The sequence below is a fragment of the Microcebus murinus genome, chromosome 4 (assembly GCF_040939455.1).
Source record: "Microcebus murinus isolate Inina chromosome 4, M.murinus_Inina_mat1.0, whole genome shotgun sequence".
Lineage (NCBI taxonomy): Eukaryota > Metazoa > Chordata > Mammalia > Primates > Cheirogaleidae > Microcebus > Microcebus murinus.
The window spans coordinates 104,450,878-104,472,539 of NC_134107.1; the positions used below are offsets into that span (position 1 = coordinate 104,450,878).

General features: G+C 35.2%; 1 protein-coding gene across 1 annotated transcript; it reads right to left on the bottom strand.

Annotated features, from left to right (window-relative positions):
• Positions 1–10,998: 10,998 nt before the first annotated feature.
• Positions 10,999–11,934, bottom strand: LOC105881594 (olfactory receptor 8G3). The gene has a single exon (XM_012783292.3). It carries the CDS (start codon positions 11,932–11,934, stop codon positions 10,999–11,001), a length of 936 nt encoding a protein of 311 aa, XP_012638746.2.
• Positions 11,935–21,662: the final 9,728 nt, after the last annotated feature.

Below are 21,662 nucleotides of genomic sequence, written 5' to 3' on the forward strand. Positions count from 1 at the left end.
ACATAGTACTGGAATTCCTTGCCAGAGCTATCAGATAAGAGAGAGGAATGAAGGGTGTCCAAATGGGGGCAGAAGAGTTCAAACTCTTACTTTTTGCTGATGATATGATATCTAGAAAATCTTGAGGATTCAGCCAAGAGACTCCTGGAATTGATAAATGAATTCAGTAAAGTCTCAGGATACAAAATTAATGCACACAAATCAGTGGTATTCATATATGTCAATAACAGTCAAGCCAAAAGTCAAATCAGAGACACAACATCTTTGACAATAGCATCAAAGAAAATTAAATATTTAGGAATATATTTAATGAAGGAGGTGACATAAATGTATAGAGAGAACTACAAAACAATAAGAAAGGAAACTGTAAAATATATAAACAGATGGAAATCCCTACCATGCTCATGCATTGGTAGAATCAATATTGTTAAAATGTCCATACTACTTAAAGTGATCGACAGAGTTAATGCAGTCCCTATTAAAATACCATAATCATTCTTTACAGATTTAGAAAAAATAATTCCATACTTCATATAGAACCAGAGAAGACCTCATATAGCCAAAGCAATCTAAAGCAAAAAGAACAAATTGGGAGGCATCAGTCTGCCAGACTCAAACTTAACTACAATGCTATAGTAACCAAAACAGGATAGTATTGGCACAAGAACAGAGATATAGATCTTTGGAACAGGACAGAGAATCCAAGTATAAAAACCATCCTCATATTGTCAACTAATCTTTGATGAAGCAGACAAAAATATACATTTTTGTGTAGAATCTCTATTCAATAAATAGAGATTCAATAAATAGAGATTCAAAGAAACTATTCAATAAATTGTGCTGGGAAAACTGTATATCCACATGCAGAATATTGAAACTGAATCCCCATCTCTGACCTCTCAGTAAAATCAGCTCATGATGGATAACAAACTTAAACCTAAGGTATGCAACCTTAAGAATTCTGTAAGAGAAAGTTGGGAAGACTCTTTTAGACATTTGCCTGGGCAAAAGATTTATGAAGAGGACCTCCAAATCAATCACAGCCGCAATAAAGATAAACACATAGGACCTGATCAAATTAAAAAGGTTCTGCACAGCCAAGGGAATTATCATTAGAACAAATGAACAACCTACATAGTGGGAGAAAATATTTGCTTTCTATATATCTTATAAAATGCTGATAACAAGAATCTACATACAACTTAAAAATAAACAGGAAAAAATGAAAACACTCCATCAAAAAGTGGCCAAAGTACATGAACAGAAACTTCTGAAAGGAAGATAGAATAATGGCCAGCAAATGTACACAAAAGTGCTCAACATCTTTAATCATTAGGGAAGTACAAATCAAAACCACAATGAGATATCACCTAACTCCAGTGAGAACGGCCTTTATCAAAAAGTCCCAAAACAACAAATGCTGGTGTGGATGTGGAGAGATAAGAACACTCTTACACTGCTGGAGGGACTGCAAACTAGTACAACCCCTGTCGAACTAATTTGGAGATCACTTCAAAGAGCTAAAAATAGAAATATAATTTGATCCATTAATCCCACTGCTAGGCATCTACGCAAAGGAAAAATAGATACTCTATAATAAAGACATCTGCACTAGAATGTTTATAGCAGCATAGTTCATAATTGCAAAGGTGAGGAAACAGCCCAAGTGCCCATCAATACATGATTGAATTAATAAAATGTGGTATATATGTCCCATGGAATACTACTCAACTACAAAAAACAATGGTGAACTAGTACCTCTTATATGATCCTAGATACAGCTTGAGTCCATCCTTCGAAAAGTGGTATCACAAGGATGGAAAAACGTGTACCACATGTATTGGCCATCAAATTGGTACTAACTTATCAACACTAAGGTGCACACATGGTAGTAATAGTCATTGGGTTCCCATCTGGTAGGGGTGTGGAGGAGACAAACCCCCAACTGACTGAAGCCATGCACACTGTATGGGGACAGTCATGCTTGTAGCCCTGGCTTTGGCAAGGAAAATGCATTACATGTAACCAAAATGTTCATACTCCATAATATCCCGAATTTAAACAAATAAATAAATGAAAGTATCTCTCTGTTTAGATGGCTATAAATTTCATTGTAATTAGTGAACATACTCTGTTTTAACTTTTTGAAATTTGTGGTTTTGTTTATCTTACAAGATATTGTAATTTTTGTAGAGACTTCAAACACACTTGAAAAAATATGTTGTCTGTTTTTTCTGAATTGTGTGTTCTAAACATTTCCATTAAGGGAATTTTAATTTATTGTGTTCATATTTTACATGCATGATGATTTTTTCTGCTATTTTAACAGCTATTGTGAGCAGTATCTATGAGTCTCCTGCAAGTTTTGGATTTTTCTATTTACATTTTATTTTATCAACATTTTTGCTTTAAAATTTAGGGGATGTTCTTTGGGTTATATGGAGGTTTAGGATTCCGTTTGGATAACCTTGGATTGAACACTTTATCATTATGGAATGTTTGCCTAATACCTTATAACACATCATACTTAAAGTTCCTATTCTTGATATTAGGATATCAAAACAATTTTTTGTTAGTGATTTCATGGCATATTCTGGCATATTTCATGGCATTTTCTATTCTCTTCCTTTTGAGGTTTATGTGTCTTTATATTAAAATGTATTTTTCTAAGATGCAACAAGTAGAAATAGAAGTTTTTTAAAATTGTGTCATTTCAAATAGCAACAAGTGAGCATCAGATACATAGAAATAAATCTCACAAAATATGTGCAATGTATATATGCTGAAAATGATAAAATAACATTAAGAGAATTTCAAGATAATCTTAATAATAAGGTATTTACCACATTCATGAATTAGAAGACTCAATACTGTAAAGATATCTAGTCTCAACAGGTTTTCATATAGATGCAATATACTTACAATTAAAATTTCAGTGGTATTTTTGTGAATTGCCATACATAAGTGCATAGGGCCCCAAGTAACCCTATTTTAAAGAACAGTGTTCTACAAATTATGCTACCAGGTGTCAATGGTGTTAGCATAATATACAACATTAAGATAGTGTGATATTGGTGCCAAAGTGGAACAGTGGTACAAAACATAGTATCTAGAACAGATACAAAGACGTATGCAGCCACCTTATTAATGTCAAAGGAGACTCTGCAGTGACAAGAGAAACTGTTGTAATAAATGGGACAAATCTGTAGGATAGTCATATGAATAGCATATGAAGGATATTCTATCATTTATTTTATACCTCTTTCTTCCTGTATTGAACACACTTAACATTTACATATAAAATCAGTAAATGCCTTCCTTTTTATAATCCAACTTGTCAAAGTATTTTTGTGTGGAGGCTGATATTTCAATTGCTCAGTATAGATAGGACATAGACACAGTTCATCTTTAATTTATGTAGATAGGTGGCACAGGCTTTCATAATATGCTTGTGGATAAGACAGTTATATGGGCTGGTTGCTTTACAGTTAGATATAGAAGAACATATTTGAACACAAAGAGTATTAATGAATGCAAGTATTTCCTAATATGGCTGATAAGCTGCATCATCTAGGGAGATGATAGTATTTACAAAAATTATGAGCACAAAAATGTAAACATGACTATAATGAAAAACGAAAGTGCTTGAGAAACCTTTCCTACACTCTTAGTCCTATCCCCAGAGAGAATTTAATCTCTTTATATACAATTTCTGCTTCTAGTTCTTCTGAAGATTATCTCCATAGATCTAAATAATTTGTTCTCGTTACTTTTTCCAGAATTATCAACTTTGAGCATTATTTTAGCATTCCATTATATTTGTAGGTACTTTAGTTAAATTATTACCACTGTCTCCCTTCCTTTCCAATGTTTATAACTTATTTCATTTTTGTTCCTTTTTTAATTACTTCTGAAAATGTAAAAATATCCTCAACCTTTTATTCTTCAACTTTCAAAGTTTTCTCAATTCATCTGCAGAAATTTTTGATACAGGTTTTCTATTACAAGAACATAATTTGTGAATCACAACCTTTGAGTGACAGTTTTAATGATCTAAATTTTCAAAAAACAAAAAATTAAAAGTAAACAAACAAGCAAGCAGTACTACCAAGTGATTCTGATGAATAGCACGTTGGGGCACTACTGGATTAAGAAACGGAAGTCAGTGTAGTGGCATGCTTCAAGTGGAGAGCTTGAGAACCTCTATCTTTTTTTTCTAATTTTTATCAAGATTCAGATGCCTTAATCATATAATTTACAAATGACATAAAAGTGAAAGGAATAGCTAATAGAGTAGATAGATGAAGTGAATATTAACACATATCTATAGGCCTGTGTTAAGAAGTATGAGAATATTATAGTTACAAAGACTTGAGGTGAAAGATACCTAATATTCACCATAATGAAACTTAATATGAAAATAAAGTTAGTAGAAACTCAGACCCATAAAAATTTGAATATGTTATTAACCGAATCAGAAGAGGAACCCAAAGGTCTTGTCATTTTTATTCATTTCCAAATATCTTCTTTTTTTGTTTATTTGTGCTAACATAATCACCATACACTCTACCTCTGAGGTTCTGAAAAATACATTTGATGTGATAAATCATTTTATCAGAATATGAGCTGAGGTCATTGAACATCAGAAACTTTAAGGACATTGTCTTCAGCCTTCTTATTTGAATTGTAAAAGGGACATAAAATGATACATATCATCATGATATGTACATATGATAAACAACTTGTGGTCAACAAAAACCTCCCATGTTATCAAAACTCAGTCCTGAAGGACTACATCTGAACAATTGGATCCTCACAGTGAAGACAGTTAAAATAAATAACTTGACATTTAGCAGTACAAAAATTTAAGTACTTAATTTAGCTTTCAAAAACCAATTCTTTGCACACCGGATATAAGTTTTTGATATAACTTATGCAAAAAAAGGACTCAGTTATTTACTAATTCATTAAGCCCATTAAGTAAGTGGATGGTTAATAAAGCAATTTGTTTCCGATTGCATTACAGAAATACAGTTTCTAGGGAGTAGGATGGGTAATAATCTCCATAAGAATCATAACAAAGCTTCCTAACTTGAGATTCATAAAATGGAAATGCCATGAATGGGTCATAATTATGCCCAGGTGGTGTGCCAAAAATATTACCATTTCCTATGTGTGTCATGAGGCTAGGACGCACTATGCAACAGTCACATTACACCTGGACTTTTGTATTTAGTTGTAGATGTCCTTTTTAAGGACAGACATCAACAGGGTGAAAGGCACACAGGAATTATGGAGAGCTTGGAAACATTCAAAGGTAATGGAATACTCAGCAGACATCATCATATGTCTGCTGGGAATTTAAAGGAAAGAAAGACTGATGTTCTATATGGTGTTTATAAAATGTAAAGATACACCTTTTATTAAATATACAGAATAATATTGTAATGATTTGAGCTCTTAGCAATGGAATGAGTTATTCTTGTTCCTAATCATTGAATACACTCAATGTTATATCAGATGATGATCTACTTTAAGAAACACTAGACAGGCTTTCCTTTATTGCTTTTAGGATAAAATATGAATATCCCAACTACCTTTTGCCACTCTCCAGATGTGGCTCACATTTGGTTCCTTTCCATTTCTGGAATATGTCACATTCTCTTAGCTATCTACATTTTTATTTAGGCCTCCTTTCAGATTAAATAGTCTTAATAAATCCTAGCCCTTAATTGCCTGATGAAATTTTATTTCTTCCAAGTCTCATTTAAAGATTACATCATCAGGGAAACATTCCCAAACATTCCATAGATTGGAACTTCTGAATATAAGCTTAGAAAGCCACCTGTAATTTCTAACACAGTACGATTTTAGAGTGTGAGCTAGACTATAAGCAAGATGATGAAACAACTCAAACTTACTCTGTTCTGTATCCCAAGGGGTAGGGCATATCCCTCAGTCTGGTCTCAGAACCACTTTTGAAGCTGGTCTACACCACAAGTCATCATCCACAATTATAACCATTCAGTTTATGTGTCTCCAGCACCTGGGTAGCAAACATACTCCTTTGAGCAGTTCTGATGGTTGTGCTACACAGCTGTGTCATGAATTTAAATATGCCAGGTGCCAAACAATACAGAGCAAATACTCCCCAAAGATTTCCATTTCTCAGGGATACCAGCTCTTGAGAAAAGAAGCAATTACGCATGGCATTTCTCTCGTGATGTAATTTTTTTTTTCCAGTGAGATTCTCTGCCAATCTTAAACTTATCAATTAGTGATAAAGTTTTGGGCACAGAGAACAGCTGGGGATTTTGTCAAAATATAGAATGTAAACCAGCAGGTTTGACTGGGGTTTGAGATTCGGCATTTCCTGCAAGTTCACAGCCAGTGCTATTGATTCACACTCTACACTGTGATTAGCAGATTTTAGAGTACCAGGCACATTCTGACAAGTTATCTTATGACCAATATGGCAAGAAAATGTTAAACAACGAATTAAACCACTTATGCCTTTGTAAAAAATAATGTGTAATTTATTTTATATATAAATAGGAAATATACTTATTTGGTTCAAAATTAAAAATCTATATGTAATTGGATTTGGGGAGTTATGTGCTAAAAATTCAGAATATCGATGTAGTTTTTGCCTTTTTTGTGTCGTTAACAATATTATTTCTGCTTGTTAATTTGAATATTTAAAGAAAATATTTTAGGTTTCTATGTTCCGTGTTCCTTCTTATTTCTTGTATACTTCTAATTTTTTCCCTCAAAATAGAAATGATTTGATGCAATCTTAACAGTATAGATCAAGGTAAATTTGGACATTCATCAAGGTAGCTCTTATAAAGTAGTGATAAATATATTAGGTTAAATTCTATTTTTAAAAGTTTAGGATTGGGCTACATTGGTGTTTTTCAACTATGACTACACATTTAAAATCAAGGGATTTTTAAAATCCCAAACTCAGCTTTCTCCCATGTCAATTAAATCAAGATCTAGTGGTCTGAGGCCAGATATCAATATTTTTAAAAAGATTATCAGAGTTTGATGCACACTGGAATAAACTGGAGACCCTCTTCAACTGCAGATTCTGATTCAGTAAGGCCGATATGCAGTTGAGATTATGCAGTTTTAGCCAACTCTCAAGTTTTCCAATGCTGCTGGTCTATGGACCACTATGAGAATCAAGGTGTTACATGATTTGTTGTATTGAATCCTCTCCACTAAAATTCTTTTTGAGTTGAGCAAGTTCCCCTATGCACTTGTATCAGAGAGCTTCCATTTAGCTTTGAAATTGCAGTACCTGCAAGATTCTGGGATGTCTGTAGGAGACTACTATGTATCTGGAAAATTCACACAAAATTCAATGACTAAGAACTTAATACTGGATGACAAATCACATCTACACTACTAGTTAAATAGCCTAACAGTTAAACACATCTTAAAGACCAGTCAAATCAATATTTATGGTTTATCAATTTCTGAAGACACCATTAGACAGATTATATATCTCTTCAATAAACAAAATAGATAACTGCGTCTGATGGTGGTAGAATAAAATTTAAAAATTAAAAATAACTGTATTTACAGCAGCATTGATCCTTTATAAATAAAGAGTATGAAAATGCAATATGTGAGGAGGAGGAGGGGATGAATATATATACACATAATGGGTACAGTGCGCACCATCTGGGGGATGGACACACTTGAAGCTCTGAGTCGGGTGGGGCAAGGACAATTACATAACCTAAACATTTGTACCTGTTTAATATGCTGAAATTTTTTAAAAAATTGAGGTGATGTTACTCAACCATAGTGCTTGGAGTTGGAATAAAACCCTACTGGTGCTTATTAATGTGGCAGTGGTGAAACCACTTTGTGTTGGAGACAGTCCAGCTGCAAATATGTGTGTAAAGCACAATTTTGCTCTGTATAATGCAGGGCAAAATTGCTCAAAAGAGTTCAAGTCAGCTTATCTGTATTGGATATTCTAATCATAAAATACATCACAAAAACAGCCTTGTAAAGAAAAAAAGGTATGACATTTTCTGGTTCTTTTTTTTTTTTATTTCAAGAAAATATGAGAGTACCAACATTTTGGATGCTTTTTATATCTTTGTCTCTTAGCAAGGGTTGGAGGTATGCCCTTCCCCTCCACAATGCTCACCACATCCCTCAGATGTGGGTCTACCCCCCAACTCCCGAATCTCTGGTGAACACCACCATCCTTTGAGCACCATATTGATAATCAGTCAGTACCAATTTGATGGCGAGTACATGTGGAGCAAATTCTTCCGATCTTGTGTCACCTCACTTCGGATAATGGGCTCAAGCTCAATCCAGGATAATATAAGCAGTGCTAGCTCACTGTCATTTCTTAAAATTGAGTAATATTCCATTGTAAACATATACCAAATTTCAGTAATCCACTCATGAATTGATGGGCACTTGGGTTGTTTCCACGTCCTTACAATAGTGAATTGTGCTGCCATAAACATTCAGGTGCAGATGTCTTTATTATAGAATGTCTTATGCTCTTTTGGGTAGATGCCTAATAATGCTATTGCTGGATCAAATGGTATTTCTATTTTTAGTTCTTGGAGGTATCTTCAAATTTTTTTCCACAAAGGTTGCACTAATTCGCAGTCCCACCAGCAGTGTAAGAGTATTCCTATCTCTCCATATCTTCGCCAGCATTTGTTGTTTTGGGATTTTTTTGATAGAAGCCAATCTCACTGGAGTTATATATAAAAAAAAATTCTCAACATCTCTAATCATTAGAGAAATACAAATCAAATGAGATATCACTTTTCCAGTTCATTTTTATAGAACACTTTCCCCTTGAAAATGGCATCTTAAAATCTCAAAGTTCTTCCCTTTGTTTACAATCCTAATTTAAAGATGTGAACAGCTGAATTTTCCATGGATTATCTCATTTAAAAAGAAAAACCAAAACCAGACAAATACCCAAGTTTAGAAAATACATACTGGGTGAGCAATGCACTAAAATTATCCACACGAAAACAAATGATCAGTAACCTTATAGACCAAGATGACATTTCACTGTCAATAATGTGAAAAATTAATAAAAGTGAAACTATAATGGAAAGTTTCTACAGGACAGAAACACAGCCATGTAGGGAACTGTGGATGCCTGGTATGTAGAAGGGAACTCTCAGGAGTCCTTACACTCACCCACAATTACCTGAACTGAGTATCCCTTTGAGTGTAATATCCCAGATCCTAGAGCCAAACTTCCTAGAATCAATCATTTATTTTCTTTGGGACCTTGAGGCATTCACTCAAACTAAATAAGCCTTAACTTTTCCTCTTTAAAAAGGGAGTAATGCTAAGACTTTCCCTGAATACTGTAATAAGTATGATCCATTGAAAGTGCTGGACACTGTGCTTAATATTTCATAAAATCTCAATAATACATATTATTACTACCATCATCATCATTGTTGGTCTTGTTATTGTTTGTATTATTATTATTATTATCATCATCACAAAGTAAAACCAGCTCTCCTTTAAACCTGAGGAGTCTTTTGATTTTCTTCTTAGTATTTTCTCCAGACGTAAGTTACTGTAACATAGGTTCAAAAGAAGTGGACTAGAGGGGAATTTTTGTTTCAATATACCATTGTTTATTTAACCATTCCCCTATAGTTAGACATTTAGATTATTTTCAATCTTTTCCTATTATACACAATCCTGCAATGAACATCTTTATGCATATTTTGGTCATATCCATGGTTATTTTCTCAGGAAAAATTCCTAAGATATGAAATAGTAGAACTGTACATTTTTTAAGTTCTCAACATCTGGTTCCAAATCTGGTTCCAAATTGCCCTCCAGGCAGGTCGTATCAATTTACACTTGCACCAGCAGTGTGAACACCAAACCCTTAAGGGTGGATGGAGGGGAACAGGTCTTGTCATTCCAGCTCGATATTTGCCATTCTTGCTCACCTCCCTTTAAATAGATAAGCTTCACAAGCATGCAGAGTGGAATGGAGAAATCAGACTAATTGCCCAAAGCCAGGAACTTTGGAACTGAGTTAAGGCCAAGTTGAAATGGTCTGTTTTGATGACTCTAAATAACCTACTGGTCACTTGACCCACTTTGGTTCTGAAGGATACACCTCTACTCTTACAGAGTAAGCAGGAAATAAGAAGAAGTCCATCTTGCTTACTTTGGAAAAGAAGACCATTTGGATCTCTCAGCACCCAGAGTGCCCAGTCCCCAGAGGAGATGGCTGACATTATGATGTAGCGTGTGGGAATCTGGACTGGGTCCTTTGCCCAAATCTTCCAGTCCACATCTTGTTGCACAGCCTGGGAGCCCAACGTAGTGGCACACATTTCCCCTGGATCTTAAAGGCTTTGCATTTTCCCTTCTACCCTATGCAAATATAAAGATAACTCCCTTGGTTAGTGGGGGATTTGAAGTTATCCACAAAGACACTAACTGGGATTTGTTTTTGAGTCAGGGGATGTGATCTGTGGCTAATTAGCTGGGACACCTTGGACAAGTCCCTTCCTCTATCTAGGCCTTCCTCAGCTTCCCCTCATGAACAAGGAAGCAGTTGGCTTGGATTTGGTGAGCCATAATTCCTATTTTCCAGAGGAGGGAAGAAGAGAGAGGAGCATCTACCAGAGAGAAGCACTGTGCTGAGCACTTTGCACACATGAGCTTCTGTAATCTTAACGGCAGCTCTGTGAGGGAGATGACATCTGTGTTCTTGCCTTTCCAGCACCAATTATTCTACTGCCAGCACCTTGGTTTTCTTTTAGGGAATCATCTCTCACCCACAGCTAGTCCCACTGGCTTAGGAGGGGCTGATCCCACCCCCTCTAGAGGGGAATTTTTGAGATCTGTTACCTGGGAAAGCATCACGGAACTTCCAAAAATTTAAACATTATACCTAAAAAATTACATATCCAATCAGACCAAAGGTCTATTTTTATGTGATAGAATGACATTAAATCCTGTTCATGAACACAATTTCCTGTCCAGAATTTTCTTCAGGGCAAATCTGACATCCTTATTTCTCAGGCTGTAAATCATGGGGTTCAGCATGGGCACAACAGTAGTATAAAACACAGAGGAGACTTTCCCTTGGTCCATGGAACTGACTGATGATGGCTGAAGGTACATGAATGCTGCAGATCCAAAGAAGAAAGCAACAGCCAAGATGTGGGAGCTGCAAGTGCGGAAGGCTTTGCACCTGCCCTCCGTGGAGCGAATGCGGAGGATGCTGGCAGTGATGAAGATGTAGGAGGCAAGGATGGTTAAGGCAGGAGTCAGGATGTTAAATGCACTCAGGCCCAAAACCAGTAATTCATTGATGTAGGTGCTGGAGCAGGACAGCTCCAAGAGTGGAAAGAGATCACAGAAATAATGGTTAATCACATTGGTCTTGCACAAAGAGAGTCTCAACATAAAGCTTGTATGAATTGTTGATCCGATGATACCCAAAATATAAACTCCTACTGTGAGCCAGAAGCAGAGGTGATAAGACATGATGACATTGTAAAGCAAGGGGCTACAGATGGCAACATAGCGGTCATATGCCATTGCAGCCAACATGTGACAGTCTGCAATGGCAAAAACAAGGAAGAAATAGAGCTGAGCCATGCATTCAGAATAGGTGATGATGTTCTTCTCTGTCATGAAGTTCACTAGCATCTTGGGGGTAATGACAGTGGAATGGCAGAGGTCAATGAAGGACAGACTGCTGAGGAAATAGTACATGGGGGTGTGCAGGTGAGCACTGAGGCCAATCAGTGTGATCATGCCCAGGTTCCCCACCACAGTGACCATGTAGATTCCCAGGAAGAGAAGGAAGAGGGGCAGCTGGAGCTCTGGCTTCTTTGTTAGCCCAGCCAGGATGAAGTCAGTCTCTGAGGAATGGTTTCCAGGGTTCATTATTCTGTCACCAGGTACTAAGTTTAAAAGAAAAAGAGAATGTGTTGTCATGAGTATATTTGTATGTTCATGTGTTTGGTTTGTGTGTGTGTGTGTGTGTGTGTGTGTGTGTGTGTGTGAGAGAGAGAGAGACAGAGAGACAGAAGGAGAGAGAGAGAAATTTTGAGGAGCTGATGAGATATTTTATCCCTCATCAGAGGAGACACATCATGTAGGGGTCTCTCGAGCCTCTCCTACTAGTCTGAGACAACCAGTGATTCTGGATGACCCAAGGAGGAATTATGGACATCAACAATCTTACAATTAAAATAGTTCATAACCTTTTAAGAGAACACATCAACTTTTGAATTTTTTACCTCAGTTAGAAGAAAGGTTACTAATGTTATTTCTGAGGCCTCCTCTTCTTCTTCCCATATTCTGTAGAATGTATAAATATCATGCGTGTCAAATGGCATAATGATTAAATTTTCATTTTACTCAGAATAGGGAAGAGGAGCAAATGCTTTCTAAAATTTATGAACATAGGAGCCATAAGTCTGTGAAACTATTTATATTAGTCTGAGTTATTTTCTTTGCTATACTTCCAACTAAAAACAGCTGAAGAACTTGGCAACGATCTGTATCTTTTTGCCTGAAATTGCTGCTCTGTGGGTCTGCTATCCCACAAGGCAGGAACATAGCTGCTTGGCAGCTTGCATCCTTAGATCTCAATAGCTTTTCCAAAAGTGAGGGGTCTGCCTTCCCTTGTTTAATTTGAATAATCCCAAAGGAGTAATATAATGACCTAAATTTAGGTCATGTATTACACCACTCTATCCAGGGCAGCAGAGGACTATGATTGGTTTTTGTTAATTGTACTTCATGGTTGAATTAGTGGAATTCAGAAAACTATTCATATTCCCAAAAAATGAGAAAGCTTTTGGAAGAGAAATGCTAGACACTTTCCATAGTGTTCACTTTTTATAATCATGTATTTTGCATGTGCTCTCTATAGAATTTAAAGATAATGGATATGTAGATTAGTAGAGCACATGCAAAATGTGATTAGAAATTTTAGTCTAAATTCAATACTAGTCAATAGTGTGAGATGCTTTTTCAAAAAAAGACGTTAGTTTGCATTTGTAAAAAAAAAAATTATATTCAAGAGAAGGGAAATTTGTTGTCTTAACACTCAAGCAACAGTTGGATCAGTGTTTTCAGTCTGAGGTACAGTATTTTATGTGGCATATATAAAAACTGGATAATTTCAAAAAAATGATTTATTAATAGTAATCTTGTCATTTGAAAAATACCTGAGAATATTTAGCTAATGAAGTAAAAATATATGTGGCACATGACGTTTATATCTAGATGTTCAAGTGTTACATGATTTGTCTTTTCCATAAAAAGACATTTGGTATGCTCTCAGTTTTAACTCATCATGATCCTTTACTTCTTGTCTTCTATCACTTCTATGAAATCCTATTTAATAGTTAAGGCTCTATAGATAAAGGCCTTATTAGTGCAACCCCAGTTAATAATACCATTTTCTCTGTGCCCATGAATATGTTTCTTTTTTTTTCCTTTTATTTCATCATATTATGGGGATACAAATATTGTTAGAGTTACATATATTTCCCCAAGCGTGTCAATCCCCAGGTGGTGCGCACCACACCCATTATGTAAGTATACACCCTTCCCCTCCTCCCTCCTCCCTTCTACCACCTGCCCATCACCCCATAAAAGTTGGAGTTTTCTTTTACATTTCGGTTACATTGTATATCTTTGCCTCTCCCTAAGAAGGTTTAGAGGTATGCCCTAATATGTTTCTTTTGTTTACATGTAGTACTTACAAGTTATTTACTGGTTTTTTTCTGCACTAAACTGTAAATTCAGTCTAGTTTTTGGCACAGCACTTGGCATAAAATAAGTCTCAATCAATGTGTTCTCAGTTAAATTGCTGAAAGAAGTTTAGAGGTAAGTGAATACTTAAATTCAAAATAACTGAACAAAGCCCTCACAATGCCTGAGCTAAAATGAGTAAACAAAGAAGTGTTTGCGGTAATTTTATACTGCAGGAGACAGAGAGATGACAAGGAAACCTGTGCTCATAAGGGAGTATGAGTCTTAGAAGGAAAACAGGTAGAGACAGATAAATAGCCATGTGCATCTCCGTTTATACTGGGAGAGAGACTAGAAGACTCCAAGATTTTAAAGTTCAAAGACTAGGACTCAAACATACCCCTCCTTCCCAGAGAGCTCAGTGCCGCACATTTTTCTTTTCATTTCTCTGGAGGGAAAAATGATTCTGATGATGTGAGGAGGTCCTAGCCCAAAAGTCTTCTTGGCAATTATTTTGAGTCCCTCATTCTGATGTCTGATGAAGCTAATACCCAAGGCCATCCGGCCCTTGTCAAATGTTGGTTAATATGATGACTTTATATGCTGGGTATACATACTAACAGTCTGATTAAGAACAAGTAAGGATAATGACCTCCCACTTGAATTTTATCCCACAGGTATCAACTCTTGGGAAAAGAAACAATTAGAATTTCCCTTTTTCCCCATTGGTTCTCAAGTGTTTAATATTGTCACATAGGTGTGGTTCATTGTTTTTGTTATATTATAGGTTGGAAGACATTATTATAGCTCTAGGTAGTGTGTTTAATGACAGGGTTTTTAAAAATTCAAAATTTCAGGAAATTTTTGAGATATATACTAAAGGAATTGTCTAAAGTTATTTGTCACAAGGAGAAAGATAGAAAATGGGAAGAGCAACCAATGTCCAAGATTTGAAAGTTTTTATTTTCATTGACCTCTACTAACTATATTTAGACATTATGATATAAGGGATGTCTGGAATGTATCCAGCCATGTAAGATGAAAAATAATATTAACAATGGCTGGATACTTTCCAGACAGTTCTTGTATATTCATAAAACAGTAATGCTTGAAATATTTTAATATGGGGGCTGAATTCAGCCAAAGACTGAAATTGGTAATTATTGCCAAAGATCCATGAGGAGTTCTTAACAAGCCTAACAAGAAAGATGATGACCTTTTTTCTTCTAAAAACAAAAATGTTTAGAAACAATGAAAATTATGTGTGTAGGGATTACTTTTGTAGTTCATAAAGACTAAGATATTTGGAAGTAAAATTATATTTAATGCTTTATTCAGTATTCATTAAATGTTATATCATTTTTGAGATAAATGCAATGCATTTTCTTAATTTACTTTGAAAATGCTTTAAATTATTATATGTTGGGCTTTATTCTTTTAAAAGTTATTTTTATGAATTGTTAAAAGGGTAAAAACTTAGTAACAGAATAATTCATAAACTCTGAAAAATGTGGCTCATCAATCATTAGAATAAGAAATATGATACCATCGAGTCACAATTTTTTGTTCTCAAGAATTTGACAATTGCAATATATATAATTCCCCCAAGTGTTCATTAACAATAAGAATTACCAAAGAAGACATCATAATACTATAGCATGTGTGAAGAACCAGAGGTGTGCCTGATTATAACCTGGAGTAGTAAGAAATGCATTGAAATGAAACACCTGTGTTTGTCATTGAAAGATGTTTAATTTGGAAAGGCATGATTGAGTTAAGAAGCTATTTTAGGATGGGGAAGCAGGAGGAATAAAGACAAGGCCATAGGAATAAACCCAGAATTGTAATTTTTTAATTAGTTTATTTACTTTTAAATTTCAGAATATTACAAGGGTATAAACATGTAAGTTACATATATTGCCTTTGCACCACCCAAGTCAGAGCTACAAGTGTGCCCATCCCCCAGACAGTGCACACTGAACCCAATAGGTATGAATATACCCAACCCTTCCTCCCACCTCCTACCTACCTGACACTGGATGTCTGTTACTACCACTGCCAATTTGATAGCGAGTACATGTAGTGCTTGCTTTCCCATTCTTGTGATACTTCACTTAGTAGAATGGACTTCAAGTATCCAGGATACCAAGAGGTGCTAGTTCACCATTGTTTCTTGTGGTTGAGTAGTACTCCATGACATACGTATACTACATTTTATTAATCCACTCATGTGTTGACGGGCACTTGTGTTGTTTCTACATCTTTGCAGTTGTGAATTATGCTGCCATAAACATTTAAGTACAAATATATTTATTATAGAATGTCTTTTTTTTGGGGGGGGTAGATGCCTAGTACTGGAATTGCAGTATCAAATAATATTTCTATTTTTAGCTCTCTGAGATACCTCCAAATTACTTTCCACATGGGTTCTACTAATTTACAAACCCACCAGCAGTTTAAGAGTGTCCCAATCTCTTCACATCCATTCCAGCATTTGTTGTTTGGGAACTTTTTGATAAAGGCCATTCTCACTGGAGTTAGGTAATATCTCATTGTGGTTTGGATTTCCATTTCCCTAATGATTAGAGATGTCAAGCACTTTTTTATATGTTTGCTGGCCATTATTCTGTCTTCTTTTGAAAAGTTTCTGTTTCATGTACTTTGCCTACTTTTAGATGGGGTTGTTTGATTTTTTCTTGTTAATTTTCTTAAGTTCTATGTATATTCTTGTTATCAGCCCTTTATCAGATGTGTAGCATGCAAATATTTTCTCCCATTCTGTAGGTTGTCTATTTGCTCTCATGATAATTTCCTTGGCTGTGCAGAAGCTTTTTAACTTGATCAGGTCCCATTTATTAAATTTTGTTACTGCTGTCATTGCTTTGGGGTCTTCTTCATAAATTCTTTGCCTAGGCTGATGACTATAAGAGCTTTCCCAACATTTTCTTCTAGAATTCTTAAGGTTTCATGCGTTAGGTTTAAGTCTGTTATCCACTGTGAGTTGATTTTTGTGAGAGGTGGAGGTGGGAATCCAGTTTAAATCTTCTGTATAAACACACATAACATTTGCACTCCCATAGTATGCTGAAATTAAAAAAAAAAATCTTCTGCATATGGTTATCCAATTTTCCCAGCACCATTTGTTAAATAGAGATTCTTTTCCCTAATATATATTTTTGTCTGCTTTGTTGAAGATTAGATGACAGTATGAGGATGGTTTTATATCTGGATTTTTCAGTCCTATTTTAAAGGTTTGTGTGTTTGTTCTTGTGCCAGTACCATGCTGTTTAGGTTACTATAGCCTAGTAGTAAAGCTTGAAGTCTGGTAGATTGATGCCTCGCAAATTGTTCTTTTTGCTTAATATTGCTTTGGCTCTACGAGGTCTTCCCTGATTCCATATGAAGAATAGAATTATTTTTTCTAGATATGTAAAGAATGGTGATGGTATTTTGATAGCAATTGTATTGATTCTGTAGATCACTTTAGGTAGTATGTACATTTTAACAACATTGATTCTACCAATCCATGAGCATGGTAGGGTTTTTCATCTGTTTACATCTTCTGCAATTTCTTTTGTCAATGTTTCATAGTTCTCCCTATATAGGTATTTCACCTCCTTCATTAAATATATTCCTAAATATTTCATTTTCTTTAATGCTATTGTGAAAGGTATTGAGTGTTTGATTTCATTTTCGGCTTGGCTGTTATGGGCATATATGAATGCCATTTATTTGTGTGAATTTATTTTGTATCGTGAGACTTTACTAAATTCATTTATCAATTCCAGGAGTCTCTTGGTTTAATCCTTGGGATTTTCTAGATATAATATCATCAGCAAAGAGTGAGAATTTGACCTCTTCGGCCCCCATTTGGACACTGTTAACTCCCCTCTCATCTGATTGCTCTGGTAAGGACTTCCAGTAGTATGTTGAATAGAAGTGGAGATAGTGGGCAACCTTATCTGGTTTCACTTCTAAGCAGAAGTGCTTTCAATTTTCCCTTGTTCAGTATGATATTGGCTGTGAATTTATCATATATGGCCTTAATAATTTTAAGTAATGTCCCATCTATACCTATTTTGTTAAGAGTTTTTATCATAAAAGTGTGCTGGATTTTGTCAAGTGCTTTTTCTGCCTCTATTGAGAGAATCATATGGGCTCTATCCCAGAGATGCAAGGCTGGTTCAACATAAGCAAATCTATAAATGCAATTCACCACATAAATAGACACCTTCTTTTTTTTGTTGAGTCCTTTCCCGGCGTTAGTAGTACAGTGATGTTGGCTTCATAAAATGTGTTGGGAAGTGCTCCTTCCTTCTTGATGTTGTGGAATAAGTTCTGCAGGATAGACATGAGTTCTTCTTTGTAAGTCTGGCAGAATTTGGGTGTGAATCCATCCAGTCTTTGAGAGTTTTTTTTTTTTTTTTTTTTTGAAGGTTTCTTATTACTGCTTCAAGTTCAGTACTTGATAGTGGTGTGTTTAGGAATTCTATATCTTCCTGCTTGAGCCTGGAGAGACTGTGTGTTTCTAAGAATTTTTGCATTCCCTCCACATTTTCAAGTTAATGTGCACAGAGGTTTTTGTAGTATTCAAAGATGATATTTTGTATTTCCGTGGTGTCAGTTGTAATTTCTCCTTTTTCATTTCTAATTGTGCTTATTAGTGTCCTTTGTTTTCTGCTTCTGATTAATCTAGCAAGAGGCATATCAGTTTTTGTTTATCTTTTCAAAGAACCAACTTTTTGTTTTATTGATCTTCTGTATAGTTTTTTTGTTATTGATTTCATTTAGTTCTGCTCTGGTCTTGGTTATTTCTTTTCTTCTGCTGTGACTCCAGAATTGTTGAGATAGAGGAACTACTCTACCTAGAAAGGACATACACCTTTCTAGGAGATCTTAATAGTTGTTAAAATATTAACATATTTTATTTATGCATTATACATTTTGTTTATTCTAATCACCACTACTCTTCTTAAATGCAGTGCTAAACCCAAACATTAAACACTAGCAATAGCAACATAGAATCATCAATGACTGACTACAAATATTGGAAAGTGTGAAGAAACTGTTAGCTATTCCTAATATTTATTATCCCTTTTCCCTTCAATAATAAATGTCCTGAATCTTAGTTTGGCACATGGTTATAAAGATAACCATGGCATTTATGAATCCCTCTTGCAGTGAGATTTGTCTATGTTAGTAAATCCTTATCAAGAGGATATAGGTGGGCATGAGGTTTATCGCCTCCAGGCAGTGCTCTTCAAATCAGAGGATATTCTTTTCTCTTCCCATATATTTGTGTCTGGTTGCTGGGTGAAGGGTGGATCTGCAGTCATTACTGGAGCCCAAAGATGAATAGTCCATGTTGTAATCCATAGAGCAACTATTTAAAAAAAAGCTCATGTCTATGATGAACCACTGTACCACACCTGAACCATAATCTGGTTTAAGGCACCATGGTGTATGTGTGTGTGTGCATGTGTGTATGTGTATGTGTGTGATGCATAGTCAAGCCTAATCATAGCTAACACAGAAGGTAAAACATGATTCAGTCTAAATTCTGCTTTTGTGACATGCTCATGGTTTCTGAAAATGTAAATTTTACATGAGGAACTGTTTTCTTTTGTAAATTAATGTATAACTGTATCAGAAAAATGAAACTTTGAGAACATTATCCAAGTTCATCATAGTGCCTACTGTTAGAATATATTTACTTTTCATGTTCTTTTCAATTGTTAAACTATTTGATTATATGTATTCTTTTTTAATGGTACTTGATAAGTCCTATATATTTGTATGTTTCTCCAATTTGTAATAAGTCTTCATGTTCAAGATCTTTCTCTTGTTTTCTTGTGGTAGTATTCCATCTCCATTTTGTAATCTGTAGGATATCTATCCTAATAATTTAATAGCATATCTTCCACCAGTCCTCAGAATCTCTAGAGATGGTTCAGACATTTTTTGTCCTTCTGAATTCTTTTTAATAGTTTTAATACATAAATAAATTTTCTGTTGCTTGGCAACAGAAAAACATAATAGTCATTTCTATCTATCACCTATAAGTATGAGAAAAATTAGATGTTATTTGTTTAGTGCCTAGAGTAATAAAATTAAAAAATACATACACATAAACCTTATATCTAAGCAATACAGATGGGTATTGGTTTATGACACATATAACAAATGTGTTACACATAAGCATACACATATATATGTATCATATACACATATATGTATAGGTACATATAAATATACATATTTTTATAGGATAAAAAGATGGCATATGATGGTAAGGACTGATTAGCACATAGAAAGTCAAGAAGGAAGTCTCCTGTAGTTTTCAAAAAGGGAAGTAACCTCCCCTCTCTCACTGCAAGTTTTAATTTTATGGTGAGGTAAAGAAGACATCACATTGAGGTGCTCATGCCATGTATTTGAAGCTGATGACAAAGCAAGTACTGTTTTGTGCTTGTTAGATGACATAGATGATTTTAAAAATGGAATTTAACCAAGTGTAAGTTCTCATGTTGGATTAAAGCAAACTAAGTAGTCCTGTGGTGTAATAGAATGAACAGTGAAGAACATGACGTTATTTGGATATGTCCATGCTTGTCTCCTTAATACAGCTTTTTTGAAGGCTTCGAAGCTCAGAGGCATGAAAGAACACAACCATGCCTCATTATCTAAAAGTCGATACAAAAATAATACTGAAATATCTGATTTCCAAGAATCTTGGGAGCTATTCTAGGGAGAAATGAGGGGGAAAAAGCATCTATGTGTTGCTACCACCAGCAAGAGAAGATGTAAGAGCTGACCAGCTGATGGATTCCACCAAGAGCTACTGAGACTTATTCATGGGAATGACCACCTCCCAGGAGGACAACCCAGTCTTCTGGTTTCTGTTCTCAAGAGCACCTGTAGGAGTTCAACTGAGTGAGGAAGGGGAGAAGAAGAAATTTATTGGTTAAAAGTCTCCTTTCCCCCTTAAAAAAAATATCAGTTTTTTTCCTAGAATGTATAGTGATTTGGGAGATAAGAGGGGTACTTGTCATTACTCAAAGAACAATTTTCCAATTTGAACTTTTCCAAGTGAATAAATGACCCATATGATCACGGTAGTAAAAGAAATTCAATTCTAAATCTGAGGTTCTATAATGTGAGTGGAAAATAGTTATTCACCCACCTTTGGGATAAGGGAGAATAAGTATAGGATTTTCAGGAAAATCAAGGTGGTAGCAAAGTCCCCAAACTGTGGAACAAGGGATATTGCATAAATATATGTAAAAATACACATACTGTATTTAGTCCTGTTTATTAATTTCCATTTCTTCCACTGTAGTATCTCCTTGTAGGTAGGAACTGTCTTGTCACCCCCATCATATGCCTCCATATTCCCTAATGTAGTTCTATGCACTTAGTAGAAATTAGGGATTGAATGTTGTGTTTTCTAAGTTGTTAAAACTATTTAATTTGGATATCTCATTCACAAATGTTTGCCTACACACTTAGTAGAAAAGGCAGGTACACAGAGTATTCAAAATATCAAAGTATACTGCTGAGATGTATTTATTCCCTGAATTAAGACAAATAAGACTTGTCTAAAAAATGCCATTATTCCATATACACAGTGATTACCCACATGGAGGCCTTTGAAGATTTAAAAAAAAAAAATATTTAGAGGTCATACAGGTCACTCTGGCGTAGATGGACTTTTGGGTGTCCCAAAAATGGTGCTGCCCCCGTGTTACTGATCCTATGAATCTAGTTCTATTCTTGGCACTTTTCTTCTAACTATCAAGCACTGGCAGTAATGTCATTACTTGTGGACACTCGTTGCTATCTCTGGACTGTTTCCTCACCAAATCTTCTCCAGAAGTTATAAATTTTTGCTAAAGGAAAATACAGTT